At 36.3% G+C, this 25,724-nt stretch overlaps 1 protein-coding gene across 8 annotated transcripts in view; it reads left to right on the top strand.

The window, feature by feature from the left end:
* Dh44 (diuretic hormone 44) overlaps window positions 1-25,724 on the top strand; it is a 358,705-nt gene that overhangs the window by 309,192 nt on the left and 23,789 nt on the right. For all 8 annotated transcript variants that reach the window (XM_067127356.1, XM_067127362.1, XM_067127354.1 and 5 more), the window contains one exon: window positions 8,746-8,923. In XM_067127356.1, coding sequence (XP_066983457.1) covers window positions 8,746-8,923 — 178 coding nt within the window. The remainder of the gene's footprint in view (window positions 1-8,745; window positions 8,924-25,724) is intronic.

Here is a 25,724-nt window from a genome sequence, read left to right as displayed (position 1 = left end):
GTGAAAGAAAAGAGAAAACCTAAGGGGTTACCTTCCACAAATTATCTGACCTGATATTGCCTGCTTTTAACCTCATCATGCTCCCAGACTTTTATCGTCCGCATCACTCCGCTTACATCATTTTGATCGCCCTATTTGTTAGCCTGTTGTTATAATGCTTCTGTCGTTCGCCTAAGTTGAAAAATGTCGCCGCGTCGCAAAGAAAGACGAAAGCATCGCTTCAACAAATTGCTTCAAATTTTAAAGGTTTCAAGTTACCCGGAAATGTTGATCAGCGCGAGGACGGCGATAAACAGCTGCCTCTTGTCAAATTTTTCTTGACAATGCCTGGATTCATTAAGAAGAAAATGTGTGGGCCTTTTCCATCCTCATATTCTACCCTTGTCTAGAATGACACCTCCCTGAGAGAGAGAGAGAGAGAGAGAGAGAGAGAGAGAGAGAGAGAGACCTTCCCAACAGTTTTAATCATCCCTGGAATTTACCGAAAGTCCGGAATGCAGTCGGAGGCTGTAATCAATTTACACCGACATAGCAATGCTGCTTCTGGAACGTAATTATCTCATTTTTTGTGCGGTTGTTGTGACTTGTAGTTGACTCGAGTTCTTTCCCAGGTGCAGGACGGATTTTAACTTTAGATCGGCTGCTCCCGTGCCATTGGACACTGATTCCGTTCTCTTTCCATTCAGTCATTACTCGTCGAAATTAGGAATTTAATTCGACGTCAAATGGGACTTTTATCGAAATGTAATATAATTCTGCGTATGGTGGGAGGTTATTTGTCGAAATGGAATAAAATTCGAGGTGAATAGAAATCGGCTACTTACAGTTGATGGATGAGCAATGTAGGCTATCGAATCGCGGAGCCACAGGAGAACGGGGAGGGAGGGAGGATCGGCATGAAAGGAAGGGACGAGACCCTTTAAACAATGAGTGATTTCAAGTAGGAACGAAAGGAGCTGTTTATTAAGGAATGTCAAAGTTAACCCCGGGCGCTCCGTGTTCTATCAGCTTTATATCCTGTGTTTGCAATAAAGTTTACCCTTTTTAATTCTTTTTAAAGAGGATGAAAGGGTCTCTTTTAGCTATAAAGTCATTTCATCAAAAATACCTGTCCTTCACGCCCTCCATTTTTCAGCCGTGTTTTGTCCCCTCGTGATTTTTACATTTGGAAATATAACAAAAGTAATTAGTTTCGTATGCCAAGTAATCGGATTAAAGGCGATGTGTCTCCGGTATCAAGAAAGGGTTACATGCTGGATGAAAATGAATAGAGGCATAGAGAACAAGATATGTATGATTAACTTCTCAGTTTACCAGTCATGTGCTTCGCTTCATTTTTACTTGACGTAACTTCGGCGTTGTTGTTATCATGAAAGAAGAGCCCCTTGCGTTCTCTTACGTAACTGTATTGCTTTTCCAGAAAGGCAAAAGGCGAGAAATAAGATCTATGGCAGTATCGAATATCACGCCTGATCACTGAGTCGCAAACAGCTTGATTGCACTGTAGTGTGACTTATCAGGTAAATGTAGACATCCCTCGGAATTCGAGGTCTTTTCTCCTTGAATGCTAAAAATAAATAATAAACGGAAACCAAACAAACCGACTTCTGTGACGTAGCAACCCATTTTGAATCGATGGGAATTACCCATGGACTTCGAGGGAAAGTAACAGAGATCAGGGAAGGATTGAACGGATGGAGGAATAGAGAGAATTGGTAGGAATAAAGAAGTCAGTGAAGGAAGAAAGGATGCGAAAATTTTGGAAAAGAGTTCTTACAAACAGTGTCATATAGTTTTATCATTTGTATGGTTTTACTGTGATTGATCTTTTCCTGTGAATGACCATGTTCAGTTTCATTTGTTATTTTAGCCCACTGATATGGATTCCTATTATTTTCATGAATTTTAGAAACGCCTTACCATACGCAAGGTGCTGGGATTAGTTTATTAACATGCAACATGAAAACATTATAGTATCTGATATTTATCATTTGATTAAAATTTTGAGTGTAATTTTGTATTTCAGTATTCTTCTCCTTGAAGTTGGCAGTGTTGAATGACTTGTCCTGGAGAGAGAGAGAAGAAATAAAATGTGTACCCAATTTAGAGACCAGAATGATGAGGTGAACAGCAGACCATTGAAAACCATCTGTATGAATATGTTTATATATTCATGTTTTTAGTATTTTGTCCTAAAATGAAAAGCAGTATGTGTGCCCAATAAATTTCTAGTTTAGTAATGACACTGAAACGTTTCAAAATAGGCTAAATTTATAGTGATGTTGATACTCTTATGTTAATGGAAAGTAAACCAGTATTGGGAACACCGGCAACTTATGTTAAAGAATTCGGCAGTAATGATTTCTATTATTTAAATGCAGGTATTAATAGCTTATTATGAGTCATAGGGCTTCAGTTATCATTTCTGTTGTGACCTACATAGGAGTGCACTTACAAACAGCAAAAATTTGATGTGAGGGAAAGCCTCACTGCATGGGAGACCTCGAAAATACGCTTTTACATGCTGTTCTTTTGTTTTTTTAGATCCACCGTACGCTCCGTATTGTTGACTCGTACTTTTATTTGCAACTTTTTATACGATTCCCATTGTACAAATGTTAGCTGTTTGTATTGGAGATGTGCATTTCTTTCATCTCTGATTCTGAGGCGTGAGCCAAGTCTCAAAACATACTGCGAATTTTTATTATCTAGATTTCTTTGGCAATAAAATAAATGAAGGTTATATTGCTGTCGTTATGTATATGTAAACAGATATATGTCTAAATGTATATATATATATATATATATATATATATATATATATATATATATATATATATATATATATATATATATTTATATATATATATATATATATATATATATATATATGAATTAGTATCTCAGGGTTCGAATGCCTTTAGCTGTTCAAAGCACTCACACACGTTTTACCAACTTTAGGTTATATCGATTTTAAGACATGTATTACGTTTTTTGACCAGGTTTTAGACGAAAAACAGATGAAATATTCGAAATATTCTTAGACAGCTTTATCACGGATGTATGGCCATCAGAGCAGAAATTGGACGATCTTCCACAGCCTCTCCCTGCGTGCTCGTAAGTGTGTGTGTATATATATTATATATATATATATGTTTGTATGTATATACACATACATACTCACACTTACTCATACTTACAACAGGCAAATCTCGAAGTAAAAGCATATTTTCATTTAGGCGATAAAGTTATTCATAATAAACATCGACTGAAAAGTTTGTTTTCCTGGGCTGTTGAGCTGCTTTGTATTGTTTCATTGCTTAAAGTTGAATATAATGTAAAAGTATTCCGTCATTGGAATGAAAAATGAGTAGATAACGTTGCGTGTGTTTGTGCGTGTTTGAAATGATAATTCGTTGACACAGACAGATAGAAACCACGAATGCTCTCCAACGATAGAATTCATAACTAATGCTCAAAAGCTGTTTGGATTAAAGGATCATAAGAACTGCTTGGTCTCGTATGATTACACAGACTGGCATATCTTCTTTGCTGTTTGTCTTTGTGATAAACCTTCTTGTAGAAAATAAAGAAAGAAGTGATTGAAGATGAAAGAATGTTTACATTGGAGCAACGTTAGACTTCACTTGGTAGCTCAGTGGTCTAAGTCACTGCCTATCGTTGTTTCTGAAGGCAGGCATTGGTTCGAACCCTTCCGCGTACCAAGCACTTACAATTATAATTCCCCTCTGGGTGTAAGTTATTCCCAAGGTATAGTGAACTGGATATTAAACGATCGTCGGGGTTTAATAATCGTGAGTGGATGATGTTTTTTAATCAGCAGAACGCTACAAGATTTACAAAGCTCGCTTTTTAAAATGCGTTATATATCTAGAAGTTTAAGATAAATCACATAAAAACAGATCTGATAAAGACAAAGTACGTAATGAAAATAACAGTTAACCCAAGTAATGATTAATGAGGTCGAGTCTTACAGATATTTGTGAACAGTCGTATCCTATATTCATTACAGGTTGTTTGGAGGTGAAATTTAGTGGAAGACTGAATGAATTTCAATGAAATAATGAGCAGCCTGAATAACATTAGGATATTAAGTAGACTGAGTTTTCATACTACAGTAAGATTGGACAGTACAGTGTCTAGTACGATCTGTATTGCCTTATGTACATGGATCATGTACAGCACTGGAAATATATCTAAAATGTTTTATTTACATGTAAAGCTTTAAGAAGAATATTGGACGTAAGATGGCAGGATAGTGAGAAATGTTACCTTAAGGAAAATCACGGAAGTTCGATATGCAAATGAGATAATAATGAAGGGGAAATGGAGATGGCTTAGAGATAGTGTTCCCAGCCCCCCTCTCTCTCTCTCTCTCTCTCTCTCTCTCTCTCTCTCTCTCTCTCTCTCTCTCTCTCTCTCTCTCTTTCTTCTCCTGGCGAGGAAGAATAGTAATGAAAGTATCTGTAAGCCAAGCCAAGAGAGATCCCGCTTTGATGTTTTTTCCAATTGTCATTAAGGTTAGAGCAACTAATGTAATAATCTAATTATGGAAGTATTCCAAAATTTGTAAAGTAAGTATTCACGTCACTCAATATTATTACGGTGATGGTTTCATTTCCAATCTGTATGGACATAGCTTCCTGTATTTTTGTTTTCTATTACAACATTTTTTGTTTTCATTCAACTTTCGACCGGAATATATTTGATTTTGGCTGTTTTTATCCGAACCGCTACATTGATGTACAAAGCGGGTCGGCTGTTTTTGTTTTCTCTTTGTTACAGTTATTGTTATTTGAGGCTGAGCGTGTGAACAGCCCATCTCCTCCTCCTCCTCCTCCTCCTCCTCCTCCTCCTCCTCCTCCCTCCTCCTCCTCCTCATGGGCTGACCTCTCTTACCTGGTGGGCGCTGATAGGAGCGAAGTGGTGTTAGCGGGAACCTGAAGCTTTAAACCTCTAATGGCTTTATTGCTTTTGGGCAAAAAGTTACGAGCTTGCATTTGCCCTCCGTCCAGGTCACACGCCGAGTTAACCACGTGGTTCAATTTCCATCTCCTCTGATTTAGCCGCGGGGATTGGAAGCACGCTTGCGCGCCCTTCGTGGTCCTTCGCCTTTTAATAGTTTTGTGGCAGGTGTCAGTCAGTGTCCGGCTGGGTTAACAGATCATAAAATGTATTGCTCTGTCGTACTTTAAATGGATTTTTTCCCAGAATGCGACGTGTGTTTGTGTGTAGCGCGCACGCACGCACGCTTGCAAGAGAGAGAAATTGCATATTTTTATTTTTGCTTTGTAGTTAAGCATCATTGCCATTTTTTCTCTTTCATTTTATTGAACTAAGCCTTATCATGCGATTTCTTGGACGGTTATGAAGCTTGAATTATCCTTTCTATAAACTATATTCATTCATCTTTTTCCTCTTCTCTCCAGATAAGAATTGAGGGGTCGTTCAGGTTTCTCGTTCATTGATGAATCAAAGTGATCAACTCTCTCTCTCTCTCTCTCTCTCTCTCTCTCTCTCTCTCTCTCTCTCTCTCTCTCTCTCTCTTGTTTTCTGTATATTCTCTTCGTAAGCATTGTTTACTAGGTCTGGCGATAGCTCTTCGACAAAAGCACTGGAAGTCTGGACATTTGTAAGCTCTTGAATCGCAGGACAGGAGAGCTATTAAGGATTTTCTCAATCTTCTTAAATGCAGTTCACTGAAATGGGATGGCATTGTATATGTTAAATGCACTAAAGGGAATTAATGATACTTATATTCTTTAACTTGTGAATGTCGAGTTCTAGGAAGATTTAAAATTACGAAAGACTTTCATATAGTGTGCTTCCGGCGTGAAGGGTTTCCTCAGTTCCAGGTACAGTGCATTGCGCACCTGGTTACTTGGCTGAGTAAACAGCATTGAGTGAGAGGTTTTTTGATCCGGAAACACAATATTTACTTTGATTCTAAAAATCCGTAGATTTAAATTCCATTCCAAAGACGAGACAGAATAGAGAGGAGTAATAATTGTATTGTCAAAACGAAATGTAGATACATAAAAAAAAATAACTAAATTAATAAAAAACCGCGTAGGTTTTTATCTGCCAATGCCAAACGCGCATGCTATTTTCTTCTAACTCTTCTTTTCTTTACTGCCTTTGAGCGCAGGGAAGTAATTCAAGGAAAGAAGACCAACGCACATATCTCGAAGCTTCTAAATTTCCAGCCCAAAAATATCGGGTGGTAATGCTCTCATTAATATTGTTATATTTTTGTGTCCGTATGGGGAAACACAGAACAGTTAACGTAGCTAAAAGAGACGTAATTTGTATATAAAGGAGGTCAACATCTTTGATTTTTTTCAAACAATATTGTAAACTTACTGTGCGTAACCTGTTTATTTTATTTTTATTTACTTTTTTTTTTTGCAAAGGATCATGGTATTACGACAGGGTATTCAGTGTCACTTTAATTATTCGGCGCGGAAGAAATTCCCACTATTTTTTTCAGATAATTGGCGATTGTGAGAGGAATACATTTCCCCGCGTATTTTTATAAAAGTAATTAATTACTCTAATCTGCTCGTTACACCTAATTAGCCGCTGTTTGGAGAGCCACTGTAAACAGCCCTTTTGTTTTGTTTTTGAAGAGTTTCTTGGACATCGATAAAACTCGAGCACCGAGTAGGTGTTCTCGTTTGCGCTTTTGTGACGAAGTGTGACATTCGCTTTCAGAACGGAAACCAGAAAGTCTTTTCGATTATCTTTGTGGTGGGATGATGAAGTGTCTTGAAAGAAACACTGAAAAAGACGAGCCGGATATTGTGTGGAAAGCCTTACGAGGAAATCGAAACAAGAAGAGAGCGTCAAAGACTTTTAGACTTTTCTACTTTTCTTTTTGAATAAGGACTGAAAGCCTGGTGAATTTTGAGGATAAATTTTCTCCTTTCTATCCTGTTCATAATAATCATTTCATGTTCATTTTCTAGTACGTTGTTTGCGTTTTTTATGCCAGATTTTCCATCATAAATCCTTCGCACTATTATATGTGGACTTAGGAATCCTTAAAAGCGCTGTTTACGACATTTTGTATCCTTCTTTTTCTTGATAAATTTAAACTTGCTCTCGTGAAATTCTCTATCGCCTACGCCCTTTACTCTATTTTTATACATTTAAATTTTTAGTTTTGTACCGTTCTTTATCCTTCTTCCATTATTTCACATTGGTTCATAATCATTTTTAAAGTTAGATTTGGTCCATTTAGTCTGTTTTCTGTTCAATCTATATTTTAATTCAGTTTTATGGTAATGACAGCGGGTGATGACGGTACAGGATATATTCCAGTCTTAGGCTTACAAGAGACTTCGGGATAGAGAATTGGTACTGTTAACTGTCGCCGTCACCTCTTGCTAAGTTAATTTTTGATGGCAGTGGGGCCCGATCACAGAAAGGGAGAATATACAGTATGTACAAAGTCAAAAGGGACTTGAAATATACTATTTAAAATATCTGGTGTTGAAGAAGAAAATATAAAAGCACCTTGTAGTATTAATAGCTCAGGTGATGCAGACTGTGAAGACTGCTTGCCCATTGGTTCAGTCTACCTGGAAATACTACTCCTTATTAGCTCAGTGGGTTGAGTGAATGTAGAAGAGCTATTTCCAAGGATTAAGGGTTTTAATGACTGAAGTTTACACCTAACTGGGAAAAGATTAAGTGCATACACATTCTCGAACTAAAAAACGTGGAATTAGGATAAAACAAGAATGGGTACACGTAAGAGATCGTTAAAATGAGGGCTTTACGGAATAGGGATCTGGGTGTCATGAAATTAACCAAGAGCGGAAAACACGTTGCAAAAGGGTATTTTGTTACAGGTCACCAGTACCTGCTTGGAAGAGTGCCAGTGTCAACATTTGTTCAGGTGGTCGAAAATCTTTCTTGTTTACTCATAAAAGATAACTTACATGAGTTGCAAAGCAATTGATCATACCTAGAATATGTGGTATGTCGCTTGAATTAATTATTTGATTTTCATAGCAACTGACCTTGGTGATAAGCGTGACCTTTGTGAGCAACTGACCTTGGTGGTCGGGTCGCATTTGACAGAAACTGAGCTGGTAATTAGCAAAGCCTTTCGTGGCAACTAGGCTTGGTGATAGGTGTGTGGCTTTTGTGAGCAAGTGAGCTTGATGTTAGGGTATCATTTGATAGTAGCTGAACTTGGTGATTGTTGAGAACTTGTGGTAACTGAGGTTGATTTGTGAGGCCTTTGTGAGCAAGTGAACCGGATGAATGGGGCGTTTTGATATGAATAGTAAATGGTATTCATTTCAAGTCGTTATGCGGTGGGGAATGCGTCATATTTGTGGAGATTTGCTCTTGTGTTTTTGATGAGTGAAATGACATCGTTTCATTGGATGTTAATTTAATGGTGAAACATTCTTTTTTTTTCTGAATGATCTACAAGTGTTCCTCTGGCTTATCTCATAACTAGTGCACTTTTATATATTTTTGTGGGATGATGGGTGGTTTACAGAGCTATCTAAATGTAAATCTAACTAGGTTTAAAGTGTGCCTTTAAGAGAACACCCATATCTATCAGTGTAAAATGACTTTTGTAATCTCATTGGTTTTTGTCTCATGGAATACTTCAGTTAAACCTGAGTCACAATTGATTTAGCAAATGTAAGACAGCTTTATACATTTTGTACTAACGCACTTTTTCCTTTTCTTGGTCCACAGTTACGATGCAAGCGAAACTTTGCCCTACATGTACCGATTACAGGAAGGACTAGCAGGTGCTGGCCTGCCCGCCACCGGGTTAGATGGTGACGTCACACGCCTCGAAAACCCCGACTGGATGGCCGTCGATCCCCGCTCATACCTCTTGGCCCAGTTCCTGGAACACCCTGCTGAAGAGGTCAGCCTATATCTCAGTCTCAATCTGTCTACTTATCTTCCTTTACATCTTTCCTTCCCAGTAGGAAATGCCTTTCAGTTCTTTGGAAAATTTTGGTCTTTCGGTTTGGTGAGTTATCGTAAATGTGTCAGTTAGCTTTTTATTTAATTATTTCTTTAGCATTCATTCATTTCTCATCTCGCTAGGACTTTAGACGTGAGGGGTATTTGTTAGAAGTAGTGAGACGTACTAGGGGTTAATACTGAGGGTTCTAGTGAACCTCGAAAGATATAATACTAAAGAAAATGGGAAGGATAAAGATGCCCCTAACCCAGCAAGAAGCCATAGCGCCACCTCATGAGACGTGGAAGATGATAGGTATGAGGGAATTCAGAGTAGTGACTGTACAAGTCTTACATTTCAGTGGGGTCTTCATTGCTCCACCCATTTTTTTACTGCTACGTGTAGTCAGCGCATGCTGTTCACATTAGATTATACTGGCTGAATTTCAAGCGTTAATGATAATTTTATGTAAAGTTATACGAAACGTCATCCATTATGGTGAGAACTGAGGTCACCGCGATATAAACAATTTAATAGTGTGCCAAAGATTAGATGTAAAACTCGAACATCGTTGTCTTCACCTTAATGTAGCCATTGAAACCAAGTACAGCATTCTGCGTGAATAACATTTCCAGATTCTAGACTGCTTTATCAAATGTTTACTTTCGAATATTTACTTATCATCTGTCAAGAAGACGAAAAATGTAGCAAATATTAGAAAAAGTATCATTTATTTACTAGTGTCTGGACGCACCTCCTTTACACAGGAATTTTTGCTCCGGAGTTGTTAGTTTTTCTGATATAATAATGACGTATAATAAGCTGTAGTCTGTAAATAGTGAATAGGGCCTCAGGGAAAATCTTGTAACCGAATCTTGATTCATGAAATATCTTACAGCTGTTTTGTGGCTGGAAGAACATTGGGAACACGAGGTGCCGTGTGTCACGAGATTAATCTTGACGTAAGACCTGGAACGTGACTGTGGCCCTCCCTAAATTCTTAGCGTCTCTTGGCCGTGTGAAATATAGTCAGAGTCAGGGCTTTACTTTGCTCGTTGGAAGGGGTGTTATTTCCTCTCAAATCATTTTATATCGTAATGATTAGCCTCTTTGAGTGCTGGAACCGAGGAGGCCTGACCTTTGGATGTGATTGGTGGTGATCTTGCGATTCATTGACATTAACTGATTACCGTATGCACAATACTTCAAGTATACTATTTAGTTACTTGCAGTGGCACATATAGGAATTTAGTTACTTGCAGTGGCACACATAGGAAAGACCGTGAACTGAATTTCTGAACTCGGATATTTAGTATATGAGGTTGGGGGCGGGGAGGCGGAGGGTGGGAGAGGAAGCTTGTCATATATCAGATGCATTCTAGAGAGGTCTGGGAAGAGGTGTCGTAGCCGTGAAAGAAATGGCTAAAATTAATCGCCATATTTTCGATATAATTGAAAATTAATTAGTAATGAAGATCTGCAGTTATGGATAATCGATTAGAAAATGGAGTAACCGTATGTAGAGCCTGCGTAAGACCTCTGACCAAGTAATGGCTCGGTGTAGGGAGATAAATGAAAGGAAGGTGCGACGGATGGGAGCCTTTGTCGACTGCTCATTAAAGGGGCCGACATCTAATTACTTAGGAAAAAGGCAAAGAACAATGGAAAAAATGAACAGGGAAACTTGAGAAGCCATTATTATTTTTCATTATCATACATAATGTGCATAAATATTATAAACTTAGCTTTAAATTTTTAAATTTCCATTAAATAAATTTGTCATGTATGAAAAAAGTAAGAGCAAAGAAGAAAATAGTATATATAAATATTAAAATAATAAATATCAATATAATATTTTGGCACAATTGATCATTGAGAATATTATTATTATTATTATTATTATTATTATTATTATTATTATTATTATTATTTACAAAAGGGACAGGTCATCTAGACCATAACTTTCGGAGAGGGTTTCAGCATGAAAGAATGCTCTCACGTAAGAAATAAGAAATTGATCCAAGTATGAGAGGTATATTGAAAAATAGATGAAAGTTATTATTTGATAAAATACCCTCAGTGATAGAAAAATATGTATAAAAGGTAAGCAGTTGTAACGAAAGTTACTGCAGAATGTGAAATTGTAATACTGTACCACAGAATTCCAAAAGGGGTTTTACGAAATAACTCTCATATATGCGTTCTCAAGTTACAAACGCGTACACCCGTAATCACAGTAATGATAATATTTGAAGAGACTCTCTTGAGGAGTTCTCAAAACGCATCCTGTTTGATTAGGGCTACTTAGGCAGTCATCAAAAATCAAAAGGGGGTTACTTGAATCTCACATCCAGTCCCATCGTTGTGCAATGAAAATTACTTTTCCTTTGTAACTAGTTTTGTCCATCGTGTGAATCCTCGAGGTCGTCTACCGTAGGTCGTCTATATATATATATATATATATATATATATATATATATATATATATATATATATATATATATATATATATATATATATGTGTGTGTGTGTGTGTGTGTGTGTGTGTGTGTGTGTGTAATGTATATATATACATACAAATGTGTATGTGTATATATATGTTTATACACACCTGTATATATATGTATGTATGTATGTATGTATGTATGAAGGAGAAAGAGAAGAAGAAAAATAAATGTAAATCCGCTCAGGCGAATAACAAATTTTCAATTTACAGTTACCTTCCTCTAGTCCGACAAAGGACAGCCAGCTGTATATTATGTGGAAATAAAAGCATTTGGCAGTGTTGCAAGCCCTTGTAATAGGATGAACATCCTTGTTAAACTCTTCTGTACACGGAAACCCTTCTCTCCAAATATTTCTCGTAAGTAGATTTGGAAAGATCATGCTCAACTGTCCAGGTAGGAATTACGTGTGTCATGTGAATTCAGGTATATATATATATATATATATATATATATATATATATATATATATATATATATATATATATATATATATATATATATATATATATATATATATATATATATATATATATATATATATATATATATATATATTTATGTATATATATTTATGTATATATATATATATAATTATATATAAATATTTATGTATATATATTTATATATATATACACACACAAACATACATATGTATTTGTATATATATACAGGTATGTATGTGTATGTATATATGTATACATTTTTAGCGATGCCTGGCAATTCACACTTGTGCATTGCGTATTCACTCCGTGACCTATCACCGTAAAACTAGTATCGACATCATTCTAATAATTGCAGAAATTCAGTTCATATTATGTAAATGAGGATCGTTTTTTATGAAGTTATAAGCTTTATCTTTGGAGCAGCTGGCATATATTCCATTTCCATGGCAATATCGTGCTTATTACGCAGAATGTTTCATGATTATAGGCGACCTGATTTTTCCCCCAGTGTTGCTAATAATAACTACAGTTCGTCGATAATTGCTGCGAATTTGTTAAAGAAGTCAGTAATTGATTCCATTGTAGTATTCAGTATTATTTTTGACCTTTTTTAATGGAAAATTTAAATTAATCATCTGGAGATGGTTTTCAGTACTGTTTTTCTATTTACACATTCATCATTCGACCATGTAGGTTTTAATGAAAACAAAATTGTATGTATATGATATAACACTAACAAAACAACAATGAGCTCGAAGACTATTCTTTCCAGGTTTGGTTTTGTACCAATTTGAATTTTGGTTAATAGTCTGGGCACATTTTTATGATAACTCCTATTATTATTATTATTATTATTATTATTATTATTATTATTATTATTATTATTATTATTATTATTATTATTATTTGGACCGCTAACCTGTGGTTCTCCAGGCCAGTACTAAATGCATTCGTTCACAGAGGGAATAGAATAATTGGAACCAGATATACTACTGAATATGCAGTGGAAGTATACCTGGCCTACTGTTCCCATATTAATGGTTTAACCTACTACCTTTCTCACCGGCATTGAACACATTTAATTCTCCTCCCCAAAGGTAGTGGGATGAAGTAGGCATCATAAGCAGACAGTCTCGTCTGGAAATAGATAAAAACAAACTTTCAAATATGTAAAGAGGCCTTTTTTCGCGATTATTGCTAATATTGAAAATTGCCATCCAGATAAGATAACAATTAAAAAAAAAGTCATAAACAAGGGATTTGTAGTAAAATGCTGAGGAAGACAAAAGGAAAAGATAAACAAGAAACAAACAAATAAACCTGAATATTTTCACAGATACAAGCAGCAACTGAGGCATAAATTAGAAAATTTATACAGTCGACGCGGATCACATGCAATATTATTAGTTTTTCAGGTCAGGTAATATTAACTGAGTTTTTCTGATGCAGTAATATTATTTGATTATTTTGAAATGTAATGGCAAAGGAGGATATAAAAAATGTGTTCATGAAGCTGATGGTCTTTATGTTCATAGGAATTTTCTGGTAATATCAGAGTTTTTTTGGATGATATGCCACGGCCGTGGGTGTAATCGAAAACAAGAAATGTAATGTTATTTGAAATGGCAGATCCGAGTGACATTAATTCTCGTCTCTGTTCCGCGGTTGAGTGATATTGATGGTCTCATCGTCTTGCACGCGAGAGAAATGCATTTTTGCTTTTGACGTTTAATTGAAAAGCAGTGCAATGCGATATTTTGCTGAATGTGTGTGTGTGCTGTGTACGTTTGCACGAGCGCGTCTCTGTGAGTTACGTGAGGAATGAGAGGACATGTACACACATTTGTGCTGAAAAAAGGGGAGGGGGAACATAAAGTACATCCATATATGTGTGTGTGTGTATTGTGTGTATATATATATATATTATATATATATATATATATATATATATATATATATATATATATATATATATATATATATATATATATATATATATATATATATAATATGAACAAGCCATTGCCATTAATAGAATGACCCTTGAGAAAGAAAAATAAAACACTAGGTACTAGGTACTTCCACATTTATCTTTCAGTTACAGAACCAAGGATGAATCCCATGTTCAGGAAACTTCCTAACAGCCACTGCACACACATTCTGTATGCATGTGTGTGTGTGGATAAATCCAGCACCATATTCCGCCTTGCGTAGTTATTTGTTAAGACCAGTAGTTCAAAGACCTCTGTTCCCATTTGTTGAAATATTCAGAATGTCCAAGGATCCCATGTGACTGGCTAGGCAGTGATAATCTGGGTTGTCTCAGATACAACGGAAACTCTGGTGATCGCAACAGCTCTGACAGTAAGAAGCTTCTCGTTTCCTTTTACTTGCTCCAGGTATTTTAACTTTGGATTTTATTAGTACTTAAAATTATACTCTTAATACTGTATATATTAGGGTACTTTCAGTTCCTTTCCAAAGAGAACCCTTAGTATTGCATTCTTATACCTTTTTTGAATGGTTTCTGTTGGAGATACGTTTTGCTTGTGTCGGAGTTGAACCGATGTGCCGAGTAGTTGGTCGAAAAGTAATAAATCTCTCTATTCCATAAAGTAACAATGACACTGGGTTTGCCGTTGGATTATAAATAAATAAATTAATAATTCCTTTATTTTCGTCCCGGAATGTTGGAAATATTTATTTGTTGAGTATGAATGATTTTTGTTACATTTAATGTAGAAATAATGTTTTTTCCGCTCCGATTGAAAACCACATCGGATAGTATATTTAGCCGTGCATTCTCTCTCTCTCTCTCTCTCTCTCTCTCTCTCTCTCTCTCTCTCTCTCTCTCTCTCTCTCTCTCTCTCTCTCTCTCTCTGTAGAGATAGGATCCATTCATTCTTTTGTAAATTTTGTATAACAAATTTAGATTTAATGCCCCTTTTTAGTCCGAAAGAAAATACTTTTAACATTAAATTTAGTTAAGAATATAAACCATTATCACGTATATTATTTCTTGCAAAACATAAAGGAGGCATTATTCATGACTTTAATGTAATGTTTTTGAGCATCTAAGCGAAATTTGTTTGATAAAAGAAAAAAATATTAATAATAGATGTAGTAGAAGTAATAATGATAACAGGAAAAAAAAGCGCTGACTTTGTTGAGCTGATCGTTGAGAATAGGATTAATGTATCCCGAATGTCTAAGGCTATGGAACATTACGTAAGGCAGTTATGTAGAATAAGCAAAGTTAATAGGTTTCATTTGCCTCATCCACCACGACGTTATGGTCAATTCCTTCGGCAATAATAATAATAATAATAATAATAATAATAATAATATGGTCAGTATATGGGCGTTCGTGATACAACGAGAGGAGAGGAGACCAAAGCAGCGAGATAAGTACCTAGTAGCTAGTCTAGAGTGGTGGGTCGCAATCACCGTACAAAAGACCATTTTGGCGATCACACCGGAAGAATAACATCTCAAGGGGTCTCTACTCTGAAAGGAAAATGCGTGCGGTGGAAAAATTGATTGGGGTCGATATTTTTTAGTAATTGAAATTAATCAGAGCGATGCTTCTTAACCGCCAGTTCCTTACTTATGTTAAGACAGAAGGTCTTTATACCACAGTATACTCATGGTCATTGGTGTTTAGTTTACCTCAGGTCATGCTTGAATGGGTCAAGTTAGTGCCTTTATGGCCGGCTTTGGTCTGAAACCGAGTCATACACTCACTCTCGTGGCTCTCGGATTTCATAGTGCAAACAGCCGCTCGCATTGATACCTTTAAGGGCTGTTACTGTGATGATTATTTTTTCGGAGCCTGGAACAACATTAGAACGTGTCCTTTCTTCGGTTTAGGAAGAGATTTGTTAGAGACCTTTCTCAATCTAATGATGTTCTAAAAAAAAACCTGAATCGTCTATATCTTGCATATTAGTAATAGCTGTAAAATTAAGCAAGCCAGTAATCTGAAATTTTATGTATTTATCCATTTCTGTATATGAGAAAATACGATTGATAATACAACAAAAACATGTAGGCTAATGGACTCCAAGATTAGTGTTTTGGCTATTTGGTACATCAGGAAAATTCTCTTATTGTCCTTGGCCTTCTCTTCATAATATTCCCTGAAAAACAAGCATGGTAGACTAAGGTTTCTATTTTTGAGAGGAACGAATACCTACGCAGTGAGTTTAGCCATCACTGGTAAGTTATCATCCAGGATTAAGCGAGTGCATATCTAACCCCACGTCCACCCCTCAAAAAATCCCCCATAACACAAAAGTTTTCTCTCTCTCTCTCTCTCTCTCTCTCTCTCTCTCTCTCTCTCTCTCTCTCTCTCTCTCTCTCTCTCTGGAATCTGGTTGTAGTTTGTCTCATCTCTCTCTCTCTCTCTCTGGAATCTGATTGTAGTTTGTCTCAGCGAAATTAGAATATCCGAGGGGCACGTTGAAGCACAAAGCAGCTTGGTAGTGTCTGCGAGGAACCAATCAACGTTCGGGCACCGCTACTTGCACAACCAGTCACAAATTGAAGGAGGGAGCTGGAGGGCGGATGCATGTTGGGGGAATTTTATTTACAACCTCTCAAAATAGTGGGGAATTTCTTCAATAGCCATTTCATTAAATAAAAACTAGGATGCTTGTTTGTTAATTACAGATGTTCATCTACATAAATAGTTCTGCTTCAGAGGTAGTTTTTACTGGTAAGTTGAAGATTCCGTACACTCCTATTCATTTTCCATATATCCGTGAGAAAATTTTTGAAGCAATATTACAATGAGTTTTTCTCATTTTTATGATATCACCTTTTAAAGGAAACAAACCATACAGGCCTTTGACTCTTAACATATCAGTCAGATTATAAGCAAAAAACAAAGAAAAACGTCCACACATTATAAAGTTAAGTGCTTTTCTTGGATACAACATGCTCGAGTATTTTTCTTTTATGGTACGGTAGAATAGCAAATGTTCGAACGTCGAAGCATTTTGGTCTTTATCTTTTTAATGTAACAGCCTCTGTTACAGTCATCTAGTTATCCCTGTTTAGGCTTAAACTGATGAAAACAAGGCGGGAAAGGATTACCGAAACTGTAGTTCTGTTAAGAAACGTAGTCATGATGGTTTCCATTTATTAAATATTATGTTTTCTTGATCAGGTTTGTCAGAAATCTAATTGTAATTACTCTTTTAAGTGGAAACGATGTTCATAAGATATATATTGAAATCAAGAAATGTTGTCGTGAGTCCATTGATAATGTGCATGCATTGTCATACTGATTATGGCTTATTTCATGAAGCTTTAGAAGACTTAACTTTTAATACGTTATAAACCGACAAATAATGTCACTATTAATTAGCCCTCCCTTCATTAGTTGCAATAGTTGTTAGCACAGCGTATGTGTGTGTGTGTATGTATGTATGTGCGTACGTATGTTTTTAAGTAAAGATTCGCTGGATATTCTGTGAAAAGAGACTTAATTAGATAAATGACGAATAGAAGAGGGAGGGAAGAGTATCTTGGGAAAGGTGAATAATGTTATTGTCATAAGCATAATGTACTTGAAAGAGGAATATTGTTCAAATTTATTTTATTTTTGTACCAGTTAAATGCAATTATGGAAATTAGTCAGGGTTTAGAGGAGCTTCAGTTAGTTTCATCAAGTCGCGACTTCCTGCAGGGAATTTATTTATGCCCAAGTTTCCTTTAATGGTTACATTAATGAGTATGCTTTACAGGGATGCGCACAGTATTTACATTTCCTTTGTTATTTCTCTATGTTTTTCAGAAATGCAAGTCACATGCTAGAGTCTTGGATAAAGAGGGAAAGGTTTTGTTTTTGTTTTGTTTTTTTTTGTAGGGGTGGGATCAGGGGATCTAGTTGGTCGAAGAGTGATTGAGGCTTCGCCCGAAAGCTCTAAGTAAACTGCTTGGACTTATCTTGCAGAAGCTGTAACTGTAAGCTGTAATCTTAAATGGATTAATTTTCCCAGTGTTTTAAAAGCTACAACTAATAAAGTTTAGGAACCTATTTATCCATTGTCATTAGTAATAAGTAATCTACCTCATGCTTTAGAAATTTAACATTTTAAGTGTATTGTACCGCCTTAGCTTTAAATAGAAAGAAAAGGCTTCTCCGTATTGCCCATAGACGCTTTAAAGGAGATGCAGGTAGGCGTTAAGTGACGATGGAATTACGGGAGGCTCGCTGTCCAATTGATTTTGCATATTGATCGGTGTCCCTGAAGGAAGCCAATTAGGGGAACAACGTCCGGTAATGGGCAATCAGGCGGGGGATTCGGTGATTATGGGTAATTAAGGAAGTATCCGTCTCTGGAGTCTAAATGGGTTAATTTATTCTTAGTGCATCGAGAAACTCGAGACGAATCCATGAAAAGAAGGGAATGAATCAGAAGGAGTAAGGAAACCACCTCGAGGAGATTTAAGAAGAATGAAACACTAGGAAAGATGTAAGCGGAAACCGAAGTACTTCGAACAGATGTAAGAGGAGTGGGATATTTTGGAATGGTTCAAGAGGAAACAAATACTTAGGATAGATTCAAGATGAAGGAAGACAGTTTTTGTTGATTCAAGAGGACGTTAACTTAGGGAATGAATAGGATGAAAAAATACTTTGGACAAATTCAAGAAGGAAAAAGAAAGAACGACGTGTGACAGATTCAATAGGGGGAAGAAGACGTGACAGATTCAAAAGTTAAAAAATTAAAATCCCTGGGATACATTTAATGATAAGGGGAAGACTTGGAATAGAGTCACGAGAAAAAGATGACTCTAGCTTTAGAGAGTTGTAGCTGAGCTTCAGTGGAAACACGGATTGAACTGCGTAGAGGAACAAGAAAGGAACACCAACTATAATTATGGAAGAGAACTGGGGAAAGTCTCCTAGCTACTAAGTACTTGATTCGCTTCATAAGTCAAAGATGGCAAAAGCGGGTCAATTTGACCATAATTGGAATTCCCCGTTTATCGAAAAGATTGATGTCATCATGCTCAGTAGCCTGTGTTTGAAAGTCACAGCACAATCCTCACTGGCCAGGTCTTCACAGATTACAGAAGTTCGCAGAGAAGAAGCATTTTGGTTGGCTGTTGACACATAGCAACATAATAAGTCATAGTAACAGGGATGAATACAACTGCAGCGATGCATGATTCTCTCTCTCTCTCTCTCTCTCTCTCTCTCTCTCTCTCTCTCTCTCTCTCTCTCTCTCTCTCTCAAGCACTGATATTTATGGATAGAATAATTCCCAGTTATAATAATGTAATTAAGTGACCCCTCGGAATCGATGTCTTCCGATAGATTTTGGAATGAATTGAAAACCTCAAAAAAAGAAAAATCCAAAAAGTCGAGAAAAATAGATCAGAATTTTCAGGAAGAAGTTTAGATCTTTGACATTCTACCGTAAAATGAACATTTAAAAATATAATTTACCTTGTCAGTGAACAAATTGGCAATCAGTGACCGGTGTCAAAGTGGATGCTTGAAGAGTATTTTATTTCGTTAGGTTTACCTAAATTTTCACACGGGGTTATTTTGCAAAACGAAATTCATCTCTCTTGACAGTCAGCTCGAACACTCAGACATCATCCCTAATGAAGAGCATGGTGGATACGGAGCTGAAATATATTTCAAAAGCATAGGCGATGGGAAAAATTGAATAAAGGATTTGATAACTCGTTTAGAACTTTGATAGACGTCACTCCGCAAAAAGAATTTTCTGCAGTCAAATACGTAAATCATTCCGTGTTTGAAAAGGTTTTCAAGGCGAACGGACAGAAAGATATGCGAGTTGCTGTTAGAGCTGTGTAAAGCGATTGAAAATAATGCAGAAATGCTTAATAACGACCAATTAAATTAATCTTATTTTAATTTATTTGGAGTAACTCATAACTCGATTCTGGCTGGTATTTTTATGTTAGTGCTTGGCAGTCTTGTTTTCCTATGAGATCTACCAGTCATTTCATTCTGCCAATAAGAATGTTCTCTCTCTCTCTCTCTCTCTCTCTCTCTCTCTCTCTCTCTCTCTCTCTCTCTCTCTCTCTCTCTCTCTCTCTCATCCTTTGGTTAGCAACATCTGTCATATTACGGAATTTGTTTTTAAAACAACCTTGTTGAAGCAACTTGGTTTTGAACTTAACGTGCAAACGTAAATGTAACTTTTAATTATTTCCGTCAAAGTCCTTGCACAATAGCTCGTGAAAGAAAATGGACTGGCGTATGATCCAAATATTTTGTGTAGTATTCTTGTTGAGAAAATATGTATATTTGATATTCCAATGGTTTTCCATTCCGAAAAACTGATGAAAAGGGTTAAAAGGCCACGTATAGGAGTAGAGATTTAATCTGTGGCAGCTCGCGGTATGTTTTTTAAAATATCAGAACCTGTCGAGTCTTCAGAATGTACCCTGATAACACCGCCTTTAGTTATATGGACACTTTTCTTTTGTGACTTTCAGGCTTATTGAATTGACGAACTTTGCAAATCAGTGTATTCCTTGCCTCTTCCAATAATTGTCATGGGGATTGTCTAAGGCTTCACAAACCATATGTATTTTGAAGAACACTTGTTGGGGTTTGGTAGTATCATTTATAATTCAACTTTATATTTCCAGGAGAGAGTCTCTCTCTCTCTCTCTCTCTCTCTCTCTCTCTCTCTCTCTCGACTCCCAGTTGGTAATTTTTGCTTGTCGAACGTAATTTCAGTTATTTTCCTTAATAATTTTACTGAGCTGATCTCTGTTCTTATGATCTTTTGTCTCCCTCTTTTCAGAAATTCTCTGTATGGTATTATGATGCAAGTTTGTTTTGATCCTTGCCCTCTCTTTTGCCAGGGTGTCTTGTCTTAAACAAAATGTCATACATATCTTTTGCGTATGATTTTATTTCGTTCATGGACCCTGTTTTATTTTATTTTCTGAAAACTAAATCAGAGATATTTGTATTCGATATTAGTTTGGAAGTTTAGGGAATTCTTACCCTTGACTCATGAAGACTGGGTACCTTTTTGTAGCAAAATGCTCGTGTATTAGAAAAGGGGACATCTATTTCCTCGGCATGTTTTTCATGTGTGGAATTGAGATTTTGGTATTAGACAAAATTTTCACATTTAATTGTATATATTTTTCCTCTTGTGATTCGTTGCTCCATGACCTTTGTTAAAGTGGGTGTGTTGAGAGATAATATTCGATTTGTTGTTATCAGTCCCTCTAGATTGATTCATTTCCTTTTCAGTTGTTAATGTCAGTTTATTTTCCCTCAGTCTTTGCGGAGGTATTTTCTGTTACATATTTTACCTTTTGTTAGACAGACAAAAGAGGTACTATTGTTCGCGTTGATATCTCAATGATTTTATGAACCAGATATTGGTTTTATCTTCCCCCTCAGCTCGGGAATTTGTCTTATCTCTCTCTCTCTCTCTCTCTCTCTCTCTCTCTCTCTCTCTCTCTCTCTCCATTCTGTTACGTGCAATCGATAACCAGAGCGAGATGTCGTGATTTATGTAATTTTTATACAATCTCTCTCTCTCTCTCTCTCTCTCTCTCTCTCTCTCTCTCTCTCTCTCTCTCTCTCACACACACACACACACACACACACACAATATATAAGATATCTGAGGATGTGTATATATGTGTGTGTGTGTGTGCACAAGCGGTGTTTTTCATTTTACATAACTAATATTTTCATGACTCTGCTTTTCACTTACATAAGATCATATACAAATACATCCGTGGATCATTGAAATATAAGTACAGAATTGCCACTGAAATTCATCTTTGAGATCTTTGAGGCTCGATGTTTGAACTTCAACATTCAAGAGGCGGCGAGAGAGAGCTTTACCCACAGATACAGCTGATGCTTTTAAGCATTCACGGCGAAGCTCTTATCCAAATCCTTGGATTTGCCCGGTATTTCCACCAGAAAACAAAAGTCACTCCTTGACACTTACAAGCTTTACACATTGCCTTATTCACTGTCTCCCTTACCTGCTGTCTTAGTTACTGTATTGTGTAACCAGTGTTTTATCACTGTCGGTTTAACTTCAAATCCATTAGTTCTTTTTATTGTGGTTGGGTCGTTTAATTTGATAACATTTATAGTAGCATTCTTTACATTTTTATCTTTGTGAAAAGTTATGGAATGATGAAATATTTCAAGGCATGCTACAATTAAATCAATGTTCGGCTTTGAATAAGTACTTAGTTTTATGTGCTCGTAATCGGTATACGACGAATTCTGTCATTTTCTTTCCCGTCCTCAGTGATTTTCACTGTGTGTAATTCTTAAATTCACTTCATTTCTTTGTTTTTCCATTCAAGTGTGCGTATATGTACATAAATGATACCGGCAAACTGTTCGAAACATGTCGTAAAAGAATATGTATCAACTATTATGGAGACTATCTCTCTCTCTCTCTCTCTCTCTCTCTCTCTCTCTCTCTCTCTCTCTCTCTCTCTCTCTCTCTCTCTCTCTCTCTCTCTCTCTCATATTTGAAGAGGATGTGCTTCTTGAGGCGTATTGCTAATCCCTAGAAAAGTAGAGAGAAAGATAAGTCTGAAAATGCGAACCCAGATGTGAGCCTTTTTAGAGGCTTAAGTTCAAGTGCCTTACAGTCATACTTACTAGAAAGAGTCACTGGTATTCACGCTCGTCGATTTCGGTGTGACACGGTACGATTTTATCTCTCTCTCTCTCTCTCTCTCTCTCTCTCTCTCTCTCTCTCTCTCTCTCTCTCTCTCTCTCTCTATTATATATATATATATATGTGTGTGTGTGTGTGTGTGTGTGTTTGCATACATATACATATACATATATATTGTATATTGTTCATTGGTCGCGATTAAGCTCTGTCTGAAATATCCATTATGCTTCTGCTGACCTAAGCGATGAGGTAGGCTCTTGGAAGTCAGTTAGCTATGGAGGGCTACAGCCAACGTAGAGAAAAACCAAGTAGACAGACCCCTCACCTTATCCCAAAAAGACTTGGCTGAAAACCATGAAGTTAACATACAGGCGAAAGTATTTAAAAAGTCTTGACCCTATTAAATGAAATGAAAAAGAATGACGGCAGTTAGCAAACTTTGCTGACGTAGCATTCGTCGTAGATAGCTTTTTATAAGAGTTTTGTCGCTGTGGTGGTGCTGCCAAATTGTGCACGTGTATGGTTCAAGTGCCTTACCGACCATTGCAGATGTTGTTTACCAATATAAAATGTCTTGATAATCACAAAATAAAACAAAGTCGTTACCATTGTGAATGTATGGCACTGATTAATTTAATTCCCAGTAGATCAACTAATTATATATAAGTTTATTTTTTTTTTATTTAAGTGCATAATTCTGATTCGGTAATGGTGACTTATTTGCAAGTGAATGGTGCCAGTCCGAACTGGATCAAAAGGTAGAGTACAGGAGATTGAATGCGCAGTTTGCGCTCTTTGCAATTGGTAATGTGTCATAGCTATGACCCCTTTTTTTCCTTTTTTCCATTTTTTTTTATTTGCTGCAGTGGGCTTTGCCCTCACATTCACAAACAAGAGATGGGGATTCTGATATATTGTTTACCTGTGATGTTAAACTGTGATTTATTGGATGCTGAAAAATTGGGGGGTGGGCGCTTGAATACATTCATAGCGCGGTGGTTCATATCGACAATAGTTTGCCCTATAAACGTTACACGTATATATATATATATATATATATATATATATATATATATATATATATATATATATATATATATATATATATATATGTATATATACACATATACGTATACATGATATATATGTATATATATATATATATATATATATATATATATATATATATATATATAATGTACAGTATATATATTGTAGGCTTCCACAACTTTAGCCACTGTATATACTTACACTGAAGGCTTATTAATAGCGTGTCAAACCACCCTATATACAATGTATCATTCACTTTCGTTTTCCTTCCAATGCGTTTTCTACTCCAAGTTATATTCAACGTTCTCTAGGTCATCAGATTCTCATTCCTGTCAACACATCCGATTATACAGTTTTGTTATTAATTTTTTTATTTTAAACTTGGGTATTAGTTTACTTATAGGTGCATTCGAAGAAACTGGCGCATTCTAAATTTACGCAAAAACACATAAAACGTTAGGAAAGATTAAGATAATATATCGTGCCTTTTTGAAATAGCTGGATAGGTAAAGGGCAGAAAGCTACTGAAACGTGGAGAAGAATTTATGAAACTCAGAGTATTGAATAGGTATCTTCTTGAAAACTGGTTCCTTTATGTCACTAACCTTTAAATCTGGCCTCTGTGACAAAGAATTTAAACTTGCACCAAGTCGTGTTTTTCTACAGACAGCCTCCGACACCCGTCCCTTGAGATAACAAGAACTTCTAGAAATAGGTTGGAGGTCATGACAGGTTTTACTCGGATTGGTACCGTTGAAATTATTCAAAATTTCAGGTCATGGTAGTCATATCTTACAGAATCTTAGTCTTCAAGTTTTTATGGGTATCTAATCCCAGTAATATCAACATAAGATTCATCACATATATTTTTCCGTTTATAATATAAACTCTTTTGACCGGTGACAGCTGCGATAGCTAAGGATAAGGGGCTTACTTTCCCAGGGACCCGGTAATTTTGTTGATATCATCCACATACAGGGTTTTTTATTTTGTTACTGTGATTTTTTTTTCGGCGTGGCGTTCAAACAAGGGAAATAAATAAGGAGCTACTTTTCGTGTTATGAGCAAGTATTTTTGTGACTAGCGGTCTTTCTTGTGTAGTATTTAACCACAGTTGAAGGTATAATATTTAACTCTTATTTTTTATCTGATGTCAGAACTGCAGCAGAGCAAACAACAGGCTAATGTGACAGGATGTTGTTTGCTAATCTTGCCTTCTATCATTGGTCATCAATTTTTTATGACTTGCTTCTAACGCTCTACTGAGCAAGTTTATCTACGGTATTGGTATGTGGTTTTTGGTTGATTTTCTTTATGTTTACCTTATTTTCTGGATATCTCGACACATTGTAATGCTTTTTTCAGCAAAAGCTGCATGTACGCAATAGTAACGTTGCTCGCTCTTGTTTCATGACCTTATGCTACGTAATATCTCTTGGTGATTCCTTCCGTTTAGTTTCCTTGGTATTTTCTGCGCCAGTCAAAATTCCATCGAAAATAATCATACCGACTGGAAACTAATTAGCCTTGTTTCGAGCTGCGAACGACTTTTACTTCTCCCTAAAACTGTCCATGCCCTTTTTATTTATCTCCTAATTAATACATAGCAAGAAAAATAGGCGCGTTGTATTAGCACTTAATTGGAAGCATCGTTTTGTTTTGACCTCTCTTTAAGTTCTTGTCCCTTTTTTCATTTCCTTCCCATTGTTTTCACAGCTTCGTTCAAAGAGGGACCTCGCAGCGTCATTTACTTACTTTTATCGAAGGACGTTCATTCCCTGTTATCACGTTGGCAGTGTGCAGACAGGCGACGCAGTGTGTCCTTTTAAGTGTGCCATATTTGTATACGACGCATTTTCCACCTACGTGGATTTCAGTTGAGTGCATCTGCGCACAATCACTAACATTTGACATGAATGTACTTTAACATGAAATCAACTTGTCAGATTCACCATATCTAACTTAATACAGTGAGGAACCGGAATGATATCGAGTTAACTTCACTATGAGTGTGAAAGAAAACTCTTCCTAGATAATGTCAATATTCCATAAAGGAACGAATAAGTCTCAAAGACGCCTTGAGTAACCG

The sequence above is a fragment of the Macrobrachium rosenbergii genome, chromosome 25 (assembly GCF_040412425.1).
Source record: "Macrobrachium rosenbergii isolate ZJJX-2024 chromosome 25, ASM4041242v1, whole genome shotgun sequence".
NCBI lineage: Eukaryota > Metazoa > Arthropoda > Malacostraca > Decapoda > Palaemonidae > Macrobrachium > Macrobrachium rosenbergii.
The sequence above is the reverse complement of the archived record's forward strand: the minus strand, read 5'-3'. Positions and strand labels throughout refer to the sequence as shown.